Source organism: Falco naumanni, chromosome 4, assembly GCF_017639655.2.
Source record: "Falco naumanni isolate bFalNau1 chromosome 4, bFalNau1.pat, whole genome shotgun sequence".
In the NCBI taxonomy this organism is placed as follows: Eukaryota; Metazoa; Chordata; class Aves; order Falconiformes; family Falconidae; genus Falco; species Falco naumanni.
Window position 1 is genome coordinate 75361884 of NC_054057.1, and position 20342 is coordinate 75382225.

A 20342-nucleotide genomic window follows, 5' to 3' on the forward strand; every position below is an offset into this window, starting at 1 on the left:
CAGAGCTATACAGGGATGCAGGTACCCATACAGGGATGTGGGTACCCGTGCACGGATGCAGGGGGCTGTACAGGGATGCAGGTACCCATACAGGAATGCAGGTACCCGTGCAGGGATGCAGGTACCCATACAGGTATGTGGGTACACGTGCAGGGATGCAGGTACCCATACAGGTATGTGGGTACCTGTGCAAGGATGCACGGAGCTATACAGGGATGCAGGTACCCCATACAGGGATGAGGGTACCCGTGCAGGGATGCAGGGGGCTGTAGGATGTGGGTACACGTGCAGCGATGCGGGTAGGCAGCATCCCAGGCTGCGAGTGCCCGGTGCCGGCTCCCTGCCCGTGCTGTGTGTGGGGCGCGGGGCCGGGGCTGCCGGCGGGGCGGGGCGGAGCGGGTCCCGGTTCCCCGCGCGGCGCCGGGGGAGGGGGGGGGGGGCGCTGCGCCGTGCGCTGCGGCGGGGGCGGCTCCGCTCGGCTCCGCTCCCGCCCCCCGCCGCCGCCGCCGCCCCGCTGCCATCGGCGGCTCCCGGCGCCGCCGCTCGCAGCTCGCTCCCGGGCCCGCCGCAACGCGGGGCTGGCGGGGCGAGCCGCACCCCCCCGCCGCCCCCGCCGCCCGCGCCGCTCCCCTGCCCGGCTCGCCGGCCCCGGGCGCGGGGGAGCGGCGGAGCCCGCCGCCCGCCGGGTGCATGGACAGGAGCTCCCTGCTGCAGCTCATCCAGGAGCAGGTGAGAGCAGGGGGGGCCGCCGGGCACCGGGCAGCGCTCTCGGGGGGCGGCCGGGCACCGCGCTCCGCTCGGGGGGCGCCGCCGTGCGCCGGGCAGCGCTGCGGGGGGGGATGCTCGCATGCACCGGGCACGGCTGCCGCGCAGCGGGCAGCGGCTGCTCGCCGGGCTGGCGGGCACGGGGCAGCGCTGCTCGCCCAGGGCGACCCCCGGCCCGCCGCCCCCTGCGGAGCATCCCTCGGTGCCCCCCGTCACTGCCCCGGGCCCTCCTGGTGCCGCTGAGACCGCGCAACTCAGCTCACTTGTGGCCTCCTCCTCGACCCCAGCACTGCTCGCTCCGCCTGCCCCGGGCCGGATCCTGCAGGGTGCACCCTCAAGGGCGAGGGGTGCTGGTCAGCCGAACCCCAGTGCTGGGTGCAGGACGGGGCTCCCAGGCCCCAGGGCTGCCGTGAGGTTCGGCCACCCCAGCGAGGCTGGGACTCACATGCCTTCATGGGGGGCTGCATCCAACCCCGTGACCTGATTGCAGGATCAGGCCGTAGAATGTTAATGCTGTGTAGCACTGGGCTCCGCTCCGCTGGCAGGATCAGGCCCCGATGCATTAACAGCCGCTGCACCCCAGCCCTATCCCTGCCTGATGCTCAGCCCCGAGCAGCTCCCCTTGTGCTCAGCCACCTGGTCCCTCCATCCCCACCCACCCTGAGCCGAGCTGGTGGCTCTCCCTGGGGGTGAGCGGGGAATTTATTGAGGGTTGGGATTATTAATTGTCCCCCCTTGCCTCTGGCTGGTTCCATGACCTTGGCTGAGTCCCCCAGCCACCCCAGCCCAGGAGCTGTGATGCTGTCCCCTGTGTCACCCCACCCTTGGCACAGGGGCTCCGTGTGCCTCCAAGCCATTCGGGGATGAGCAGCATCTTCCTGGGGAGAGAGCAGAACTTGGGAGAGCCCAGCAGGGCCCAGGGGCTGGGATGATGGGGATCGGGCTCTCTGGGGGACTGTAGGGGGAGTGGGGTTGCAGTAAGGGGAGATGCACCCTGAAAGCAGAGGGGGGCTTCCTGGCTGCTGCCGCGGTTCTCTGGAGGCCAGTGAGCTCAGCGTGTGCCAGCACGTGGGGTGGCGTGTGCCAGGTCCTGGCATGGCACACACATGTGGCACCTGTGGGGTGGTGTGTGTGGGGCATGGGGGCTGCTCAGAGGATGCAAGCACTGCCTGCTCCCCGCACCCTGCATCCCACCCTGCTCTGCACACCTGGCATCCCATCCTGCTCCCCACCCTGCATCCCATCCTGCTCCCCACCTGGCATCCCATCCTGCATCCCATCCTGCACCCATGCCTGCCTCAGGTAGCGGATCGGGGCAGCCAGACCCACCTTGAGAAAGGGGCTTTGGCTGTTTCCTGCTGGGATGATGAGATACATGCTGGGGTGGGGGTACAGTCCCATGCTCCCTGCACTCCCTCTCCTGCCCGTCCCATGGGGATGAGTTTCCTCTCCTGAATTTCATCCCCTGCAGAAGGAAGGAGCAAACCCAACACTATTTGCAGGGTGCAGTGTCCCGGCCACCCTTGGCACAGCTGGAGCTGTGCTCTGGCCATCGATGCCCTCTCCCTCTCTATATCCTCCTTGTGCCACCCTGGGCTTGTCTCCACAAGTGGGGCCATATAGGGTGCCTCATGGTGCTGGGTGCCCAGTGGTGTGCGGTGCCTGGAGGACTCAGGGTGCCCAGTCACCGTTGGGAGCCCTAGGGATGGCGCAGGGTACCCCGGCACAGGGTGCCCCACACAGTGGAGCCCAGCACCCAGCAGCGAGGGCGTGCAGAAGGAGCGGGAGGAGGAGGAGGAGGCTGGTGCCAGGGCTGCGCGTGTGTTTAGCTTTGTGGTTTCCTGGCTGGCAGGCTGCTGGCGGCGAGAAATAACTGAGTGGGAGAGTGTTGGCTGCGCCACAGGGGGACTGGGACACCGGCATGGCACGGGGCACCCACACAGCATGGGGCACCCACACGGCACAGGGCACCCACACAGTCCGGGGTACAGGGTGGGTCTGGGTTGTAGCCTCCCTTGCAGAGGCAGGGGCTGGTGTCACATGGCGGCACATGATACCACCAGGCTTGAGGCCAGGGTGAGGGGCACCAGATGGTCTCCCTTGCTGGTCAGGGAGCTGCAGCTGCGGCATCCCGGTAATGTCCCATGCTGTGCCCCACAGCTCGACCCCGAAAATACCGGTTTCATTGGGGTGGAGACATTCGCCAGCCTCGTGCACAGCCATGAGCTGCCCCTGGACCCCGCCAAGCTGGACATGCTGGTGGCCCTGGCACAGGGCAACGACGAGGGGCAGGTCTGCTATCAGGAGCTGGTAGACCTGGTCAGTGCTGGGGGGCCGCAGGGACAGGGGCGAGCAGCCGGGTGTCATCCGGGGGGAGGGGGGGGGGCACTGGGCACCTCCTTGTGTCCATGGGGAGGGGGGCAGACACTGGTGGTCCCCGGGGGCTCCCCTGGCATGGGATGATGGCACAGCCTTGGGGTGGCTTGTCCCTGTCCCACCGGGCTGTGGCACGGGGTGGTGGTGATGGGCAGGGGATGGCCACAAGCCCAGCGGCCTGAGCTGCCCCTGCGGACCCCGCGGGCACGGCCTCTCTCTGCAGATCAGCAGCAAGCGCTCGAGCAGCTTCAAACGCGCCATTGCCAACGGGCAGCGAGCCCTGCCCCGCGACGTGCTGCTGGACGAGACCGGCCTGGGCTTCTACAAGCGCTTCGTTCGCTACGTGGCCTATGAGATCCTGCCCTGCGAGATGGACCGGCGCTGGTACTTCTACCAGCACCGCACGTGTCCACCCCCCGTCTTCATGGCAGCTGTCACCCTCACCCAGGTACGGGGCACGGGCACATGGCCGGCTGGTCCCAGGCTGATCCTGGCCGAAGCGCCCCTGTGCCCTCGGGGGGGCTCAGACCTTGGGTGGACAGGTTGGGTGACCCTGCGTGTGATGTCCTGGTGCCCGCAGGGGGGCTCAGATCTGGTGATGCAGGGATGGGTGACCCCGGTTGTGATGTGCCAGTGGCTGTGGTGGTCTCAGACCTGAGGCAGAGGAGATGGGTGATCCCAGTGATCCCAGTGGTGATGTGCCAGTGCCTGGGGGGGGGGGGGGGGGTCAAACCCAGGGCAGATGGGACGGGTGGCCCCAGTGGTGATGTCCTAGTGACCATGGGAGGCTCAGACCCAGGGCGGAGGGGGCCAGGTGAGCCTGCCCCAGGACCGAGGGATGGTGCTGGGTGCCAGCAGTGCTGGGGGTGACAGCCGTGGGGTTTGGTGCAGATCATCGTGTTCCTCTGCTACGGGGCCCGGCTGAACAAGTGGGTGCTGCAGACCTACCACCCCGAGTACATGAAGAGCCCCCTGGTCTACCACCCTGGGCACCGGGCGCGCGCCTGGCGCTTCCTCACCTACATGTTCATGCACGTGGGGTAGGTCCCTGCCAGGGGGGGAAATTGGGGGCTGCACGGGCTGAGCCACCGCGTGTCCCCTCCTGTGCCTGGGCAGGCTGGAGCAGCTGGGGTTCAACGCCCTCCTGCAGCTGATGATCGGGGTGCCCCTGGAGATGGTGCACGGCATCTTGCGCATCAGCTTCCTCTACCTGGCCGGTGTCCTGGCAGGTGGGTGCTTGCCCGGCGCAGGGGATGTCCCCATCCATCCCTACCACCAGCTCCGGGGAGGGCATGGGGAGATGCACCCCGAGTCTGAGGGGGATGCGAAGCCTCGCTCGCCACCCACTCTTGACCACTGGGTACCACCTGGCACTGCCAGCATCACTTGCCCTGGAGGGCTGGGGGCAATGCAGCCCGTAACTAATTAATGTAGACAGTAATTAATTAATGCGATGGGGGGGCAAGGCCCTGCACTGAGCCCTGCCCGTGCCCACAGGCTCCCTCACTGTCTCCATCACTGACATGCGGGCCCCCCTGGTTGGGGGCTCGGGGGGCGTCTACGCACTCTGCTCGGCACACCTTGCCAACGTTGTCATGGTCAGCGCCGGGACGTGGGGGCCTTGGGGCGTGGGAGAGTGGGTGGCATGCTGTGACATTGGGTGGGAGGTGCCATAGGGTGGCATTGTAGGGTGGGTAGCATGGTGTGACATTGGGTGGGAGGTGCTGTGGGGTGGGCACCATGGGGTGGCATTGTGGGGTGGGCAGCGTGGTGTGACATTGGGTGGGGGGTGCGGTGGTGCGGCATTGTAGGGTGGGCAGCGTGGTGTGACATTGGGTGGGGGTGCCATGGGGTGGCATGGGGTGGGTGCCATGGTAGGGTGGGCAGCATGGGGTGGCAGTGGGGGGCATGCCATGGGGTGGCATCAGGGGGCAGGGAGGACACCTCGGGGGACTCTGTGGGGCCAGGGCGCAGCTCCTCTGGGGCACAGTGGGGGCCCCTGTGGCAGCCCCCTCCCTGGTGCTGGGGGCATCACCCGTACTGGGCCATCATCCGTCCATGTCTCCATCCACCTGTCCGTCTGCCCACAGAACTGGGCCGGGATGCGCTGCCCCTACAAGCTGCTGCGGATGGTGCTGGCGCTGGTGTGCAGTGAGTACCCGGCCGTGCCCCCCACCCCGGGGGTACCCAGGGAGTGGGGGCTGTGGTGGGGGGGGGGCTCAGCACCTCCCGGCCCTGTCTTACAGTGAGCTCGGAGGTGGGTCGTGCCGTCTGGCTCCGCTTCTCGCCCCCGCTGCCGGCCTCGGGCCCCCAGCCCAGCTTCATGGCCCACCTGGCCGGGGCCATCGTGGGCATCAGCATGGGGCTGACCATCCTGCGCAGCTACGAGGAGAGCCTGCAGGACCAGTGTGGCTGGTGGGTGCTGCTCCTCTCCTACGGCACCTTCCTCCTCTTCGCCGTCTTCTGGAACATCTTTGCCTACGACCTGCTGGGGGCACAGATCCCCCCGCCGCCATAACACCCCCCACCCCACCCCATCAACCCCTGTATTTATTTAATTTATTTATTTTTGTTTTCTAACGCTGGCCAAGCCCGGTGGAGGGGGGGTCCCCGCGCGTGACATGGGGACAGGTCACCCCCCTGCCCGCCTGCCCCCTCGGTGCTAGCGAGCGCGCCGCCCCCCCCATGGGCTGTGTGTCCCCCCTCTCTATACCCTAGCAGCCCCCCGCCCCGCTGTGACCCCCCCCCCCAGGATGCTTCAGCCCTGCCCTGGCATCGTGAACCCCCCCTGGGGTGCCCGCAGGGCTCGGGATGTGCCCCCCCGGGAAGGAGCCCAGTGCGGGGGGGACACCCCCTGCTTGCTCCTGTACCCCCCTTTTCCAGGGTGGGGGCCGACTCGTTGCCCCCCAGGACCTGCACTTTCACATGAAGGACTGGTGCCAAAATAGGAGCGATTTATTTTTCTACGCCAAAATAAATATAAATAAAAGAGAGAGAAAAGGCGAAGGAGCCCTGGGGAGCCCCGCAGGCAGGTGCCAGCTGAGCCCCCCCCGCGCCCCGGCCCCCCGCTTTGCTGCCCTCCCCCCGCAGGGGGCTCGCCCCGGGATGGGGGCACGGGGGGGCCCCGCTCCGACCCCCCCCTCCCACCCCCCCCTCAGACCTTTTTGGAGTATAAATAAATATTTTGCACACTGCCAGGGCCTGTGTCTCTGGGGGGGGGGATTTTAGGGGTGTCCCCCCCTCCCCAGCCCCGCTGCTGTGATTCAGGGCAGGCGCCGGGGCCGTCTGCCCCGGCGGGGGGGCGGGGGGGCTCCAGCACTTACTGGAGCGGAAAACTCTGGGACGCGTGAACCGGCTCGGCCCCGCGGGGCTGGGGGCGGGGGGCTGCAGCACGGGCTGCGCACTGGGACACCCCCCTGCGCCCCCCCATCCAGACCCACATGCTCCAGCGCACTCACCCCTGCCCCACGCATCCAAACACCCCCTGCGCCCCCCGGTACAGCCCTCCCACTCCCCTACACCACCACCCCTCCCTGCAGCCACCCCAACAAACCCCACATGCCTCTGCACACCCACACCCCCCCTGCATTCCCACCCCCCAGCTCCCTACCCAGACCCGCCCTCCCCCCGGACCCCGACCCCTATCTATCCCACCCCTGCACGCCCACCCCAGCCCCCAACCCCGAACCCTGCACCCTCCATCCAGTCCCCCCCCTCCGCAGCCCCAGCCCCCCTCAGACCCCGCCCCCCCAGTCCCCGCCCCCTCCGCACTCCGCACCCCCAGGACCCCCGGGGCTCCGCCCCCACCCCCATCCAGCCCCACAAACCGCGCCCCCGCCTCGGCCCCGCCCCCGCCCCGCCCCCCGCTCGGCCCGGCCCCGGAAGCGGCGCCTGTCGCAGTGCGCGGCCGGAGCAGCGGAGCCGCCGGCCCCAGCTGGCCGGGCCGGGCCGGGCCGGGCGGAACCGGGCGGCGCCATGAAGGGGAAGGAGGAGCGGGAGGGCGGCACGGGGGGGCCCGGGGCGGCGGGGCCGGGCGCGGGGAGCGCGGGGGCCGGTAGCCCCGAGAAGAGCCACAGCGCGCAGGAGCACAAGGAGCAGGGGAACCGGCTCTTCGGCGGCCGCAAGTACCCCGAGGCCGCCGCCTGCTACGGCCGCGCCATCGTGAGTCCCAGCCCTACCCCGGCCCGGCCTGGGCACCCTGGGCCGGGACCCCCAACCCCCCCCGGGCCTGGCCTGGGCACCCCCGGGACGGGACCCCCCTGGCCCGTACACCTTCCCGGGCCTGGCTTTGACATCCCGGCGTGGGACCCCCCGCCGGGCCCGGGCACCCTCCCGACATTACCTGCCCTGGCCCGGGAACCCCCTCGGGCCTGGCCCGGGCACCCCGGGGATGGGATCCCCTGGATCTGGCCGCTGCCCCACACCCGGGCCTGGCCACCCACCTCTGGCCCCAGCCTGGCCACCCCCCGGGACAGGACCTGCCCTCGGCCTAGATCACCCCCTCGGGCCTGGATCCCCTCCCTCGGCCTGCCCCCGCCCCCCCTTGGACTGGGCTACTGCCCCCAGGCCTGCCCTGGCCCTGGCCCCCTCCCTGGGCTTGCACACAGCCAGGCCTGTATGTGTCCCGCCCCCTCCAGGCTCCAAGCTGGACACTTCTGTGTCCACCCCCAGCCTGGGCCTGCCCCACCCCCCCCCCAGCTCCACCACATCCCTAGACGGCACTTGGAAGGGCAGACCCACCCTGGTCCCAGGGAATGGTGCTGGGGGGCTGTTGTTCCCCCCCTCCTTGGGGGACAGGCTGTCCCATGGGGACTGGCCCCAGCTTGTCCCCCATCCATCCCGGCAGCTCCTGGTGGGGTGCAAGCCCAAGCTGGCACTCCTGGCTTTCACCAAGGTGACAGCATTGCGCAGCCAGCTCACCGAGTCATCCAGTTGTCACCCTGTTGTCACCGCATCTCGCTACTGCCGGCAGTTGCTGTCACTGGCCATAACATGGGTCTTGCCTTGCAGAACCGCAACCCCTTGGTGGCCGTCTACTACACCAACCGAGCCCTCTGCTACCTGAAGATGCAGCAGCACGACAAGGCGCTGGCAGATTGCAAGCGAGCCCTGGAGCTGGATGGCCAGTCGGTGAAGGCTCACTTCTTCCTGGGCCAGTGCCAGATGGAGATGGAGAACTACGATGAGGCTATTGCTAACCTGCAGCGAGGTGAGTGGGCACGGTGCCAGCATTCCCCCCTGCACCTGCCTGCCCACTGGGAAAGGGCCCAGGGATGGCGAGAGGGAAGCCAGTGCTGGCTCTGAGGTGCCCTTTCTCTCCCCAGCCTACAATCTCGCCAAGGAACAACGGCTGAATTTTGGAGACGATATCCCCAGCGCACTGCGCATCGCCAAGAAGAAACGCTGGAACAGCATCGAGGAGAAGCGGATCAACCAGGAGAACGAACTGCACTCCTACCTGACCAAGCTGATCATGGCAGAGAAAGAGAGGTAAATGTGGCAGGGGGCAGCAACGGCACCTGTAAAGGCTTTTTTAGTGCCACAAAGCTGTCACAGCTCTGTGCGCACGCAGAGCCCTGCAGTGGGGCAGCAGCAGGGAAGGGAGCGATAGCATCCCCCCATCACTTCTGATCTCCCCTGCTCTTTCCTAGGGAGCTGGCCGAGTGCCAGAAGATGCAGCAGGAAGAAAATGCGGATGAGAGCCGGAGCCGAGTTCAGCTGGCCAGCATCGAGGCCAAGCACGTGAGCACGGGGGCCAGGGAGGCTCACGGAGGCTGGGATATGAGCTGGGGCTTCCTCATCCCATCCTCATCCCCATGCTCTGCCATGGCAGAGGCAGCTGCAGGGCTGCAGCTGTGCAAGTGAAAGCCAGAAAACCCTGGGGCAGGGCACGGCTTCTCAGCCTTCATTTTGTGGCTTGAGCTGCTGTTGCAGGGCTTTCATGTCCCCCCGTGACAGCTGCCCCTGTTCTGTCACCTCTTGTCCCAGCCCAGGGCAGCCTGGCAGCGGTGACACCTGTTTGCGCTCCCTCAGCTGCCCTACCTGTTGTTCTCTGAGGGCTGTGCAACACGAGCAGCTTTTGGCCACATGTGGGTCTGGGTGCTGGCCTGGCGCAGGGGCCTAATCCCGAGATAAAAATAGCCCCACAAAGGCAGGTTATTTTTAAGCTGGATCACTCCTGCGTTTCACCCTGGTGCTGGGCGAGCGCTGGCTGGGGGCTGTGAAAGCAGAGGGGGTGGGAGGCTTCAGGGCTCTCTCCCTGGGAACACATAGCCCCCGTACACCAGGGTCACCTCGTCCTAAGGCCCTCTCTTTCAGGACAAGTACCTGGCAGACATGGATGAGCTCTTCTCTCAAGTGGACGAGAAGAGGAAGGTGAGTGTGCCCTGGCCCATGCTCCCATCTCTCCCTGTCCAGAGCTGTTTGCTGTAAACCTGCTTTAGTCTGTGCTACCACCTCTGCCATCTTTCCTGCTTCCCCCTCTGATGCAGCACCATCTCCTAGCCCCGTTCTTTTAATGCTGGGCTCACCCAACCCCTCCTGACCCAGCTCTGCTTCTCTCGAGCCAGAAGCGGGATATCCCTGACTACCTGTGCGGGAAGATCAGTTTTGAGCTGATGAGAGAGCCCTGCATCACACCCAGCGGGATCACCTATGACAGGAAGGACATCGAGGAACATCTCCAGGTACTGCTGGGCTGGGGGCCGTGGCGACTTCCCAGGACCTTGCCCGCAGTCCTCCTCTGCCCCTCCTGCCTGGGCATGAAGGCAGCTGCCTGCCCAACTAAGGGCTCAAATGCCTCCTTGGGCTTGGTTCCAGTTACCTGCCCAGGCATCGCCCTGCGGAGGTGTGGGGGCAGGCAGGAAGGTGGCAGGCGCTGCCGGGCCCTGCCTGAAGCGGAGGCGGCTGTTGGCAGGGACCTTGTGCTTTGACCTGCTTCCAGCCTGCTGGGAGGTACCTTCAGAAGGGGCTCTCCCTCCACCCCCTTCTTGCCTTGCCCCCAGCAGGCACAGGATGCCTGGCTGCTGGGCTGGATGCCGGCACACAGGCCAGGACTGCGCTGGCCTCACGGGCACCTGCGCCCCGGGGCTGAGGCTGGGCACATGGAGTAACCGGTTGGTGGCTGTCTCCTCCCTTACAGCGCGTGGGTCATTTCGATCCAGTGACGCGGAGTCCCTTGACCCAGGACCAGCTGATCCCCAACCTCGCCATGAAGGAGGTGATAGATGCGTTCATCTCGGAGAATGGCTGGGTGGAGGATTACTGAGGGGCTGAGGGGGCAGCGCTGGCCTGCCCAGGTTCCCCCAGCCACAGCGGCACAGACAGCTCTCGCTGGGCTGGCACCATGCCTTACTTGCTCTCCAGCTGCTCCCCCTCCGCTCCAGGTGCCCAGAGATCCAGCAAAAGTGCTGGGTGAGGGCACGTCACCATCTCCCCTTCCCAAGGAGCCACAGTGGCTGGGTGGGCACAAAGGCTTCCCTCTCCACCAGCTCCTTACTGACCATGGCACTTGGAGGAAGACCTGCCCCGGGGGGGTTGGAGGAGACTGGCTCATCGAAGTGGTCTGGAAGGTCTCACCAACATATTAATCACCAGAGAGCAGGGTCCCCCTTGTCTATGGCAGCTGACAATCCCCAAAGATTGTGTCCTGCTCCAGGGAGGAGCTTGTCGGGATGAGCGCCTGGTGCTGGTCTGCCCCAGTCCCCTCCCTGTGTACATAGTTGTTTCCTCCTCCCACCACCTCCTGCCTGGCCAGGGTCAGGTCCTCCTCTTCCCTGTAAATAGGCACTTGCCAGGGTGGGAGACCAATGTTCCCCTGTGACCAGCTGCCTGGATTAAAGTTCTTCCTTTTAATGAAATCCCTTTAAAAAAAAAAAAACAAACAACAAAACCAACCAACAAATTGCACCTGACTGAGACTCCAGCGTTTCAGTCAGCTGACAGCCTGCCTGGCTTTTGAGCACCCTCTGGAAGTTTGCCAATGTCAATTTAAAAAAAAAAAATATATAAATAAAAAAAAATTCAGCAATAAATATGGAGAAAAGAGCTGGAGTGGTTCAGGGCAACAATCTCTGCATCAGCAGGCGCTGTCCTGGCTTGGGAACCAGTGCCAGTCCCCAAGGGCGGCCGGGGATGTAGCAATACTCGAAGCACTACAGCAGAACAACAACTTTAATCCAAGGTGAAGAGGAAAGGCCAGTAAAAACCAGTACTTCAGGCACTTGGTCCCAACACCAGTAACTGAGTGGGCAGCTGCTGTTGCTGCCCCAGCACGCTCTCACCGCAGCTGGGATGGTGGCAACATGTCCTCATTCTTCCCCGCTCTACCCCAGGAAGGTGGAGATGAAGACGCTGGTGTCCAGGTTGAGTGTGGCGTGCCACCAGCGGTCAGGGAAGTACAGGACCTGCTGGGAGAGAGCTGGGGGTGCTGACTGGGGGTGTCCCCTCCCCCCTCCTGAGGGGAGCAGGGACCCGGGGTGATGCAGGACTCACCTCCCCGGGGCGGAGGGTGCACTCCAATGGCCGCTCTGACGGCGGCAGCACGGGGTATGTGTGGTGAAGCCAGGCCAGCGTTGTCTCGTTGGGGTGGAAGTGGGGTGTTTTATCGGGTGGATACAGAAACCAGCGCTGGAAGATACCAGGGAGGAGGGCACTTCCCCGCCCCCCCCCCCCCCCCCCCCCCCTTTCCCCTCCAGCCCCTAGGGCTGAGCCCCAGGGGGCTTCTGCATGTTCCGGGAATGCCCACTGGGGTCTTTTTCTCTCCCCCCTCCCTCCCAAATTCTCACCTTCCTCCCAAAGATCACCTCAGAGAAACCGGGACCATGCCAGTGAAAGGGAACACCAGATCCTGAGCCTATGGTGGGAGAGTGTTGGGGTTGGTGTTGGAGAGACACCCCCCCCCCCGCCCCCACCGCCACCTCTGCAGGCACCCACCTGCGATCCCGAAGCTGTAGGCAGGGCTGGTGCCCGGGATGCGGAAGGGAGGGGGCACATACCGCTGGAAGAGGGGGCCCCACTCAGTGAAATTATTGTCCCCGAAGAAGTAGAGAGTGTCTGGGGGGATGCACACAGAGGGGGAGGCTGAAGCCAGTGAGGAGGGCAAGGGTGGCCAGCTGTGGAGAGCGCGATGGTGCTACCCACCACTGCCCAGCCTGGCCGGATCCTGCGGCTTCAGCAGCTGCTCCACATACTCCTGGAAGGGCACGTCCACTGTGGGCAAGGGAGAGCTTGGGGGCCAGGCCGGCAGCCCCTGGGCAGGTGCTGCCTGCCATGGGGGGGGAGCCGGGGGGACTGCCCCCCACCCTGCCCCTCACCTTTGCGGTAGGAGTAGGTGTTGGCGGTGCTGAGCCGCACCGGGCAGGCCCCAAAGGCCGCCAGAAGCTTCTCCCGGGTGCAGAGGGCACGGAAGGCCTGGGTGGGGGGACAACAGTGGGGCCGGGATGCTGCTGCCACCGCTCCTCAGGCACCGGTGTGTGTCCCCTGCCCCGGCCTCCCTGAGTGCCCCAGGTGCCCTCCCGGCACTCACCGAGTTGTCGGTGACCCCGCGCAGGATGACCGGCCGGGAGAAGGCGAACCTGGGGGAGAGCAGCGCAGCGGGGTCCCACGGGGGCCGGCCCAGCCACCTTCCCCGCTAATGCCTCGGGGCACCGGGGACTGTCCGCTGCCCCCCCCGCCCCCGGCCCCTCTCTGGGGTCAGCGGCCGCCCGGGGCCGTGCCCAGCGGCCCGTACCGCTGCAGGAAGAGGGAGTAGGTGAGGGAGGCGTCGGCCCGCTCCACGGTGCAGCGCTGCTCCTCCGGTACCGTGCCCGCCAGCCTGCAACGGGGGGCAACGGGAGGCAACGGGGGGCAGCGGGAGGCAACGGGGGGCAGCGGGAGGCAACGGGGGGCAGCGGGAGGCAACGGGGGCAACGTCCCCGTCCCCCGCCCTTACCAGCCGCCGCCCGGCGGGTCGGTGCCGCCCGCGGGCCGGGCCCAGGCCAGCGGCAGCACAAGCAGCAGCAGCCGCTGCGCCGCCGCCATCGGGGAGCGGGGCCGCCGGCGGACTACGCTTCCCGACAGGCACCGCGGCCCGCGCTGACGCGGGGCTCTGCCATTGGCTGGCCGCGCCGCTACGGATCCCTGCACGGCCGCGGCTTAAAGGGGCCGCGGCTTAAAAAGTGGTGCCCAGAGCCTGCCGGGATGTTGCAGGGAAGCGACCCCCGGCTGGGGAGCGGGGCCGGAGCAGATCACCCGTGGGCCGCCGCCGCCAGGTTCACCAAAGAGAAGAGGCGTGACCCAGTTCAGCTCATGTTTTGTTTTAATCCAGTACAAAAGAGGCAAATGGGGGGCGGGGGTCACTTGCAGGGCCCTATTTACACAAAAATAAATACAGGGAGGGAGGTGGGGGCAGAGCAGTAATCAGGCAGGAGGCCCTGCCCACCGCTGCCTGCTCCGCCTCTCCCCCCTCTCCCCTAGCAAGGGGCTCAGGTGTACTCACAGAGGTGGCCACAGCCAGCAGGGCAGTGGGAGCTGGTCTCCAGCCACTTCATGATGTGCTGGAGGTGGCCACCGTGGCTGCAGCCCTGGCACCAGACAAAGAGCCCCTTCACCACGTGGTGACAGACAGCACACATGCTGGCACACTGCCGGCACCTGCATCAGAAAGAAGGGGGTGAGCATGGGAAGGGGGAGCCCTCGGGGGGGAAATGAGGGGTAACCACGGCACCCTCCTGCTCCTGCAGCCCCTTTGGGACTCCCCTTGGTGACCAGAGTGTGGCCCCCTACCCCCCTGCCTGCAGTGTTGCACTCACCTGTCACAGATCCAGCCCCTGTTGCTCATGGGCCGCTTGCAGTTGCTGCAGTTGATGTGCAGGGTGGTGGAAGCCTGGTTGAGGCAGTTGATAGCACGGCATGTGCTCAGCTTGATCACCTCATTGGAGATGTTCCAGAGCTGGAAGCGCTGCAGCAGGTCAATGTAGGACGTGTACCAGTGCTCCTGGGGATAGCCACAGACAGCTGAGCCTTGACATACTCCCCAACCCCCCCACCTCACCCCCCCCGCCCCCCAAGATCCCAGCTCCGCATCCCAAAGGCAAGATCCCTGCAGGAGGGGAAGTGCTCTGTGGGGCTGGGGAGGAGGTATCCTTCCCCAAATCAACAGCCCAAGGCCACTTCCCCACCCTGGCCCTGCAGACACCACTGCGAGGCCCTGCCAGGGCTAGTGGTAGGGCAGCCAGCTGGGTACCAGGGTCCTGGAGCTGCCCACCCAGGGTTAGAGGCAGCCTGGCAGGGGCTGGAGATGGGAGGTGCCCAGAGAACAGCTGGGATCCCTCCCATCACCCCTGAGTCCCACCTAGGTGTCCTACTGCATCTCATGGGGCTGCTGCAGCAGCCCTGAAGGGAGGGTTCAGCTCCTACACAGCCAGGAAGGGGCTTCCCGGGGCCCACCTGGGTCTGCTCATCAATCTCCTTGCGGATGCGGTCCCCCAGCACGATGAGGACAGACACGGCCGTCTGCACATCTCCCTGCTCAGCGTAGAAGAGAAGCGTGTCCCGCACGATAGGATTGAAGAAGTCGGTGGGCAGGCGGTTCTCATAGAGCGAATGGGAGATGGAGATGAGGGAGAAGGACTCCACTGGTGTCAGTGACACTGTCTCGGCCTCGTTGCCGCTGACGTGAGGGGAGTCAGCCTTGTCTTGCAGGTGGTCCAAGGCCGACGGGTTGTCCACAATTTCATGGCGCAGGGGAAAGGCTTCCTGGGGAAGGCTGTATTCCTGCTCCTCAGCTGTGAGGAGAGATCAGGAACGAGTAGGGAAGGCCAGGAGAAAATCCAGCTACGTGTCTGGGACAGGCAACACCTCCCAACACCAGCTGTGGACTCACCGTGTGGGTTCTCATGGTCCATCATATACAAGTCATCCTCATCTGCTTCCACATCTCCCAGCAGGTAGTCTGCAGGGACATCGCTGCCCTCCGTCTCCTCGTTGTCTGTGTGCCCCAGGAGAGAGAAATCAGCTCATCCTACCTCAGGCACAAGGTTGGATTTGGATCCCCCATATCCTGCCCCAGCCAGACTGCTCAGCTCCCCAGTGCAGTCACATTCCTGGCACTTACAGCCACCACTGCGGGGGTCACGGAGGTAAACTGCCCTGCACCCTGGGGCTGGCCATCTACAGCTGAGGAGGGAAGAGCTGTAGGACTGGGACTGTGCCCACCCCAGAAACATTACCCTCGTTGTTGATCAAGGTGGAGGAGGAATCCATGAGGATGTTTTCTGTGCGGTTTTCTCCTTTGCTGCGGTCCAGTCTCGACTCGCTGCCCAGCCCAGAGGGGATGTCCTTCAAGTTAAAGCTGAGAAAGAAACCAATAGTCACAGCTTCCATTCTAGCCAGGAAACAGCCTGAATATAAGTGTCCAGCTGCAATTTGAATGGTGAAACACAAGATGTGGTGATTTTGCTCAGAGTACAGAAATCAGCTGTCCCTGCTTTGTTAACTTAAAGTTACAGTGCCATTGTTAACACAGCCCTTTCTCCAAGCTTGGTGTCTCTGTGCATGCACCGCAAAGGTGCCCACAAAGGTCTTCCTAAAGGACTTCAGAGCTGAGTGCAGGCTCTTGACTCCATCTCTTAATATTTACCTTCACCTCAAAGGCAGGTAAACAGGAGCTACCTCACTACAAGGTGCCTTGCTGTTTGTTATGTATCACTGCTCTCAGGTTTCACTGAGAAAGGACAGGAATGGGTTTGAAGCAGAGCCGAGCTCTTCAGCTTGCTGCCTGTGGTTTTTAAGTCAGTGACAGACAGCAACCTGTCTGGATGCAGAGCTTGGTCCAGGAGAGGGTTTCCTTTGATGTTCTTTGAGGATTTCTTATTCACCCTGGGAACCCAGCCCTGCAAGGTCTGACAGCTCATTTGGAGTCCTCACCCCTCACTTTTATATGTCATTGAGAATAGGAAAAACAAGTTTTCCTGCTTCATCAGCCCAAGATAGGGCTCTCCAAGCCAGCAAGCCACTTGAAGAGCCAGGCTGTCCTCTCCCTTTGAAAGGCAGAGGACAAGCTCTCCACATCAGCAGCAAGATAAGAGGTTCACCATCCCCAGCCCTCAGTTACAGTCACTCATTAAGAGAACTGCGAAGTCGGTATGTGCCCCACACCCCACCATGGCTTCAAATTTTGTTTCAAGAAGGGAAGCACACAGCATACAAGGCTGCCCAGCTCAAGGCCAGGCTGGCCACTCGCTTCTCACAGCCACATGGAAAATGGCTGTGTCCAAACGATGCCAGCCTGCAAACCAGTGTGGCCTGAGGCTGGAGGAGAGCTGTCCCTGCTCCCACCCTGTGACGCCAGCCCAGCCGAGGAGCTGTCTCCACTCTCCCACTCATGGAGCCAGCTCAGGTGTCATGTTGCTCACTGTGGCTCTGACACCTCTTACCTGTTCATGAGCGGGAGAGTAGCACTGCCTTTCCCCATGCTGTGGTTGAGGTTGGCGGATGACACAGTGCCAAGGCTGGAATAGATGATTCGCAGCATCGTCCACGTCTGAGCCACCTGTGTGTGAGACAGCTGTGGTCAGACCTCATCAGGCTAAAAACCAGGCCCCATGCAGCCACATGCCTGACTGCAAACTCCCATCATTGACTGATCTAGAGAGCTGGGCAGGCTCTCTGGGCAATGATCTGTGCTTGTTGTAGGCAACAGTGCTATCAGTTTGGTGCCAGGCAGAGGTGCACCTTCTGGGGACAGCCAGAGGCCACATCCAGCTAAAGAGCTGCCATCCAGCTCAGGTGGCGGGCCTCATCCTGACAGCACCTTTCAACCTCAGCACCAGCCTAGGTCTGTGCTGAGAGTCTCCAGTCCAGGTCTCACCTGGTTGCGGTCCAAGCCCTTGGCCACCTTGGCGTTGTGGTCACAGAGCTCGGCCAGAGGCCTGCCGGCCAGCGCATACTGCTTGGCTGTGTGCACAAACCAGTCCATGCTGCCGCTCTCCATGTCCGTCTCAAAGACGCTGAGGGCGCTGGAAGAGGAGATGTATTCGAACTGCTCCGTGGGGTCCAGCTTACGCTTGAAGAAGATGGGGTGACGCCGGTCCCCGATGTAGGGCTTGCGGTTGGAGTCGGAGGAGATGAGGCTCTCTTTGGCAGCAAAGGCCAGGTCTCCATAGAGGCTGTAGCACAGCCCCTCTGGGTTGGCCCGGTCGATGGGCTGGCTGGCATCCTTGAAGATGTGCTGGTAGAGGGTACTGTCCTTAGAGCCTGACAGGAGGAAATAAGGATCATGGAGGTGACGCCACACAATGCCCGTGGTGACATCCTTGTGCTCCTCGAACATGGCAGAGGGGATGAAGGGACGCCGCACGTCCCAGACGTAGATATTGTGATCCACCATCATGGAGCAGGTGGCGATGTGGTGCTTGCATTCTGGGCGCCACTTCACCCGGGCCACTGAGGCGATGGTCTGCACGCAATAGATCTCCTTTGCCCGTGTGGTGTTCATGTCCCACACCTTCACCATCTTATCCCGGCCGCCTGTTGCCAGCCAGCCCCTGGTAGGAGGATGGAGAAAGACTGTAAGAAGCCAACTTGGGCCAGGATCCATGCCCGTTCACCTCTCCTTTTCCACCTCAGCACAGAAACAGTGACAACACAGACGTGACCACGTCCATGCCAAGGGGAGGCAGCTACCCTAACACCTCTGCTCTTCCATAACCAGGTCGGGCAACACCCCTCCTTCCCACCCCCACTTAAGGCCCTGCATCTTTAGAGCCACACTCATCTGAAGGGCTCCCAGCCAGAGCAGTTCCCCCTACCCCTGGTTTCCACTTGCCAGGGACAGCAGAGGAAAAAACAAAACCAAAACACCCCAACACCCCCCAGACCCTCAAAGCAGTAATTGCTCCCATCTTCCAGCAACAGCCTAGCCCCTGACACAAGGGGCCAGGGTATCAGAGACCCTGATCCCCTCCAAAGACGTCCCAAACCTGTTTTTAGAGCCTGCCCCACCTCTGCCGAGGCCAGGTGGCTGGCAGGGTCCGACCCCACACACACCTGTCTTCTGGGTGCCAGTCGCAGCAGAACACGGGCCCATTGTGGGCCGTGAACATCCTCTCGTAGCGGTCCGGCCGGCGGATGTCCCACAGCTGCACGTTCCCGTTCTCAAAGGTGGCAGCAAAGGTGAAGTAGTCCCGGATGCTGAACTGGACATCACGCACACTCTCCGACTGGCCTGAGCAGGGGCAAAAGTGGAGATCTGGTGGGACAGAGCTCCAGCAAAGCTAAAAACCCCACTGGAAGAGCCATGGGGGTCCCCAGCCCAGAGAAAAGGGGAAGCAGGGAGTGATGCAGCCACCCTCCATCTCCTGTGCAGACCTGGCCCACTGCTGAGCAGTAAAAAAAAAAAAACTGCACCAAAATACCTCTCAGGTCCCTCCCTGCCTGCTCCAGACATTGTGCCCTGAGCAAACCCTCCTCCTGGGCATGGGGAAAGGGCAAAGCCCCCAACCTCTGTCTCTCACCAGGGTAAGGGGGAAAGCAACAGCCTGTGCTCGTACCAGAAAAGGTGCTGACAGAGTCCTTCTTGCGCAGGTCGAAGCATTTCATGTAGCCATCCTGGGAGCCGCTAAGGAGCATGTAGACTTCAGTGGGATGGAAGCAGACCTTATTGACAGTGCGTTTGTGCTCGGTGAAAAGCTGGTCCTGCTTGTTGCGGGATGGCTTCCCCAGGTTCCAGGTGACAACCACACCGTTGGTGGCTGCGGTGGCCAGCAGGTTCTCGTCCATCTGGTGCCACACCACGTCCGCACAGCTGAAGTTCAAGGAGGGTTTGCGGCCAACACGGAGGTTCAGCTTCTCCACAAACTGGTCCTCCTCGATGGAGTAGATCTTGAAGATGTTGCGGCCAGCCACCACCACCTGGGCAGCATCGCGGCACACACTGATGGCATTGGCGGGGGCATCCAGGTGACAGAACATGGTCCGGCCCGTGAGGGCATTGCCCCCCAGGGCAGTGGTGACCCTGGCCATTTTCTCCATGGCTGACCTTGGGGCGCACTCCCCTCTCCAGGAGCAGGCTCGGAGGCTTGTGTCCCCACCTGCTGCATTCACACGTGCACAGCCACCCTGCTCCACCTCAGCCAGAGCTGGGAAGGGACAGGCTCACCTCCCACAGCTGCTGGCAGGCCCAGGTGGCTTCAACTGCAGCTTTTTGTGGCCACATCAATGGGCTGTGGAGGTGAGAGGCTGTAGCCCGCTTGCTACCTCCAGGAAGAGAGATAAAGCTGCACACTGGGCTTCTCCTCCTGCTGCCTTCTGAAACTTCTGCTCAGTGAGATCTTGAAAACTTTTTCTGGGTTCCTTGTTCCCTCCTCAGTTCAACTCCCTGCAATGCTCGCTGATGGGAGCGGCTGCTGTGGGCACTTCAGGAGCTCAGCTACAGTGACGAAGAGCGAGGCGAGCAGCACCTCCAGCCAGAGGTGGGTGAGACGAGGCCGCAGTCATCCCCGCGGGGCACTGTCTGCGACCCAGACCCTGCAAGCACCACAGGCAGGGGCTCACCCTGCTTCTCCAGCAGATGGGGGCCAGCACACACACAGACACACACCCACCGCCCCCGCCCCGGTCAGGCACAGGAGCAGGCCAGGACACTGCTGCTCGGTGGGGGGGTGGGGGGACTGGGGCCAGCAAGGCTGCCTAGGGATCACAGGTGTCTGAGCTCTGAGGCCACCCACAGGCCATCTCCCCGAAAGCAGGCCCAGCCCCGGCACTGCCCCCTGCCAGCCCCTGTGCCCCTTCCCTCGCCAGGCCCCCAGCTCCCTCACACCCCACGCTGACCCCTCCTCAGGGCTCCTCAGGGCCCCTCAGAGCCTCCCCAGGGCCCTCTCCTGCCCCTCAAGACCCCCTTCCGCCCTCCAGAGACCCCTCCCGCCCCTTAGGGCCTCCTCTGGGCCCCCTCCCGCCCCTCCGGGCCCCCTTCCCGCCCCTCAGGCCTCCTCAGGGCCCCCAGCCGCTGCCGGCCAGGCCCTCCGCCTGCGCGGCCCCCGTGCCGGTGCCGTACCCGTTGCCAGTGCAGCCCAGCCGGCAGCTCGGGCCGAGCAGGCCCCGCCGGCCGCCCCGGAAACGCCCGTGGCGCCCCGCCCCCTTCCGGTGAGGCCCCGCCCCCGAGTGAGGCCCCGCCCCCGGCGCGGAGCGGACGGGTGCGGCGCGGCGGGCGGGAAATGGGGGTG

General features: G+C 64.2%; 4 protein-coding genes across 9 annotated transcripts; 2 read left to right on the forward strand and 2 right to left on the reverse strand.

The window, feature by feature from the left end:
- Positions 1-516: 516 nt before the first annotated feature.
- Positions 517-6287, forward strand: RHBDL1 (rhomboid like 1). 2 transcript variants are annotated; one of them, XM_040590375.1, is made up of 8 exons: positions 517-729; positions 2926-3084; positions 3365-3589; positions 4033-4181; positions 4258-4370; positions 4639-4739; positions 5232-5292; positions 5388-6287. In XM_040590375.1, exons 1-8 carry the CDS (start codon positions 691-693, stop codon positions 5657-5659), a joined length of 1119 nt encoding a protein of 372 aa, XP_040446309.1. In that variant the 5' UTR covers positions 517-690; the 3' UTR covers positions 5660-6287. The 2 variants fall into 2 exon arrangements, with proteins under 2 accessions (XP_040446309.1, XP_040446310.1); XM_040590376.1 differs by having other exon boundaries at positions 685-729; positions 2926-3057.
- A 743-nt stretch (positions 6288-7030) lies between these two features.
- Positions 7031-11131, forward strand: STUB1 (STIP1 homology and U-box containing protein 1). Its single transcript, XM_040590394.1, has 7 exons — positions 7031-7302; positions 8152-8350; positions 8466-8631; positions 8793-8883; positions 9460-9516; positions 9711-9827; positions 10283-11131. The coding sequence occupies exons 1-7, from the start codon at positions 7117-7119 to the stop codon at positions 10406-10408; spliced, it is 942 nt and encodes a 313-aa protein (XP_040446328.1). The 5' UTR covers positions 7031-7116; the 3' UTR covers positions 10409-11131.
- Positions 11132-11295: 164 nt separating this feature from the next.
- On the reverse strand, positions 11296-13182 carry JMJD8 (jumonji domain containing 8). Of its 4 annotated transcripts, none has more exons than XM_040590398.1 (9): positions 13073-13180; positions 12872-12955; positions 12668-12716; positions 12456-12552; positions 12283-12351; positions 12076-12195; positions 11928-11995; positions 11635-11769; positions 11296-11549 (listed from the first exon to the last, which is right to left on the reverse strand). In XM_040590398.1, the coding sequence occupies exons 1-9, from the start codon at positions 13159-13161 to the stop codon at positions 11466-11468; spliced, it is 795 nt and encodes a 264-aa protein (XP_040446332.1). In that variant the 5' UTR covers positions 13162-13180; the 3' UTR covers positions 11296-11465. The 4 variants fall into 4 exon arrangements, with proteins under 4 accessions (XP_040446332.1, XP_040446331.1, XP_040446334.1 ...); XM_040590397.1 differs by having other exon boundaries at positions 11296-11569; XM_040590400.1 differs by having other exon boundaries at positions 11296-11546; positions 13073-13179.
- Positions 13183-13200: 18 nt separating this feature from the next.
- WDR24 (WD repeat domain 24) lies at positions 13201-20256 on the reverse strand. 2 transcript variants are annotated; one of them, XM_040590352.1, is made up of 11 exons: positions 20174-20256; positions 18672-19647; positions 18169-18346; positions 16991-17666; positions 16557-16672; positions 15351-15472; positions 15005-15109; positions 14569-14906; positions 13932-14116; positions 13619-13773; positions 13202-13489 (listed from the first exon to the last, which is right to left on the reverse strand). In XM_040590352.1, exons 2-11 carry the CDS (start codon positions 19150-19152, stop codon positions 13476-13478), a joined length of 2370 nt encoding a protein of 789 aa, XP_040446286.1. In that variant the 5' UTR covers positions 19153-19647; positions 20174-20256; the 3' UTR covers positions 13202-13475. The 2 variants fall into 2 exon arrangements, with proteins under 2 accessions (XP_040446285.1, XP_040446286.1); XM_040590351.1 differs by having other exon boundaries at positions 13201-13773.
- Between the last annotated feature and the right edge of the window lie 86 nt (positions 20257-20342).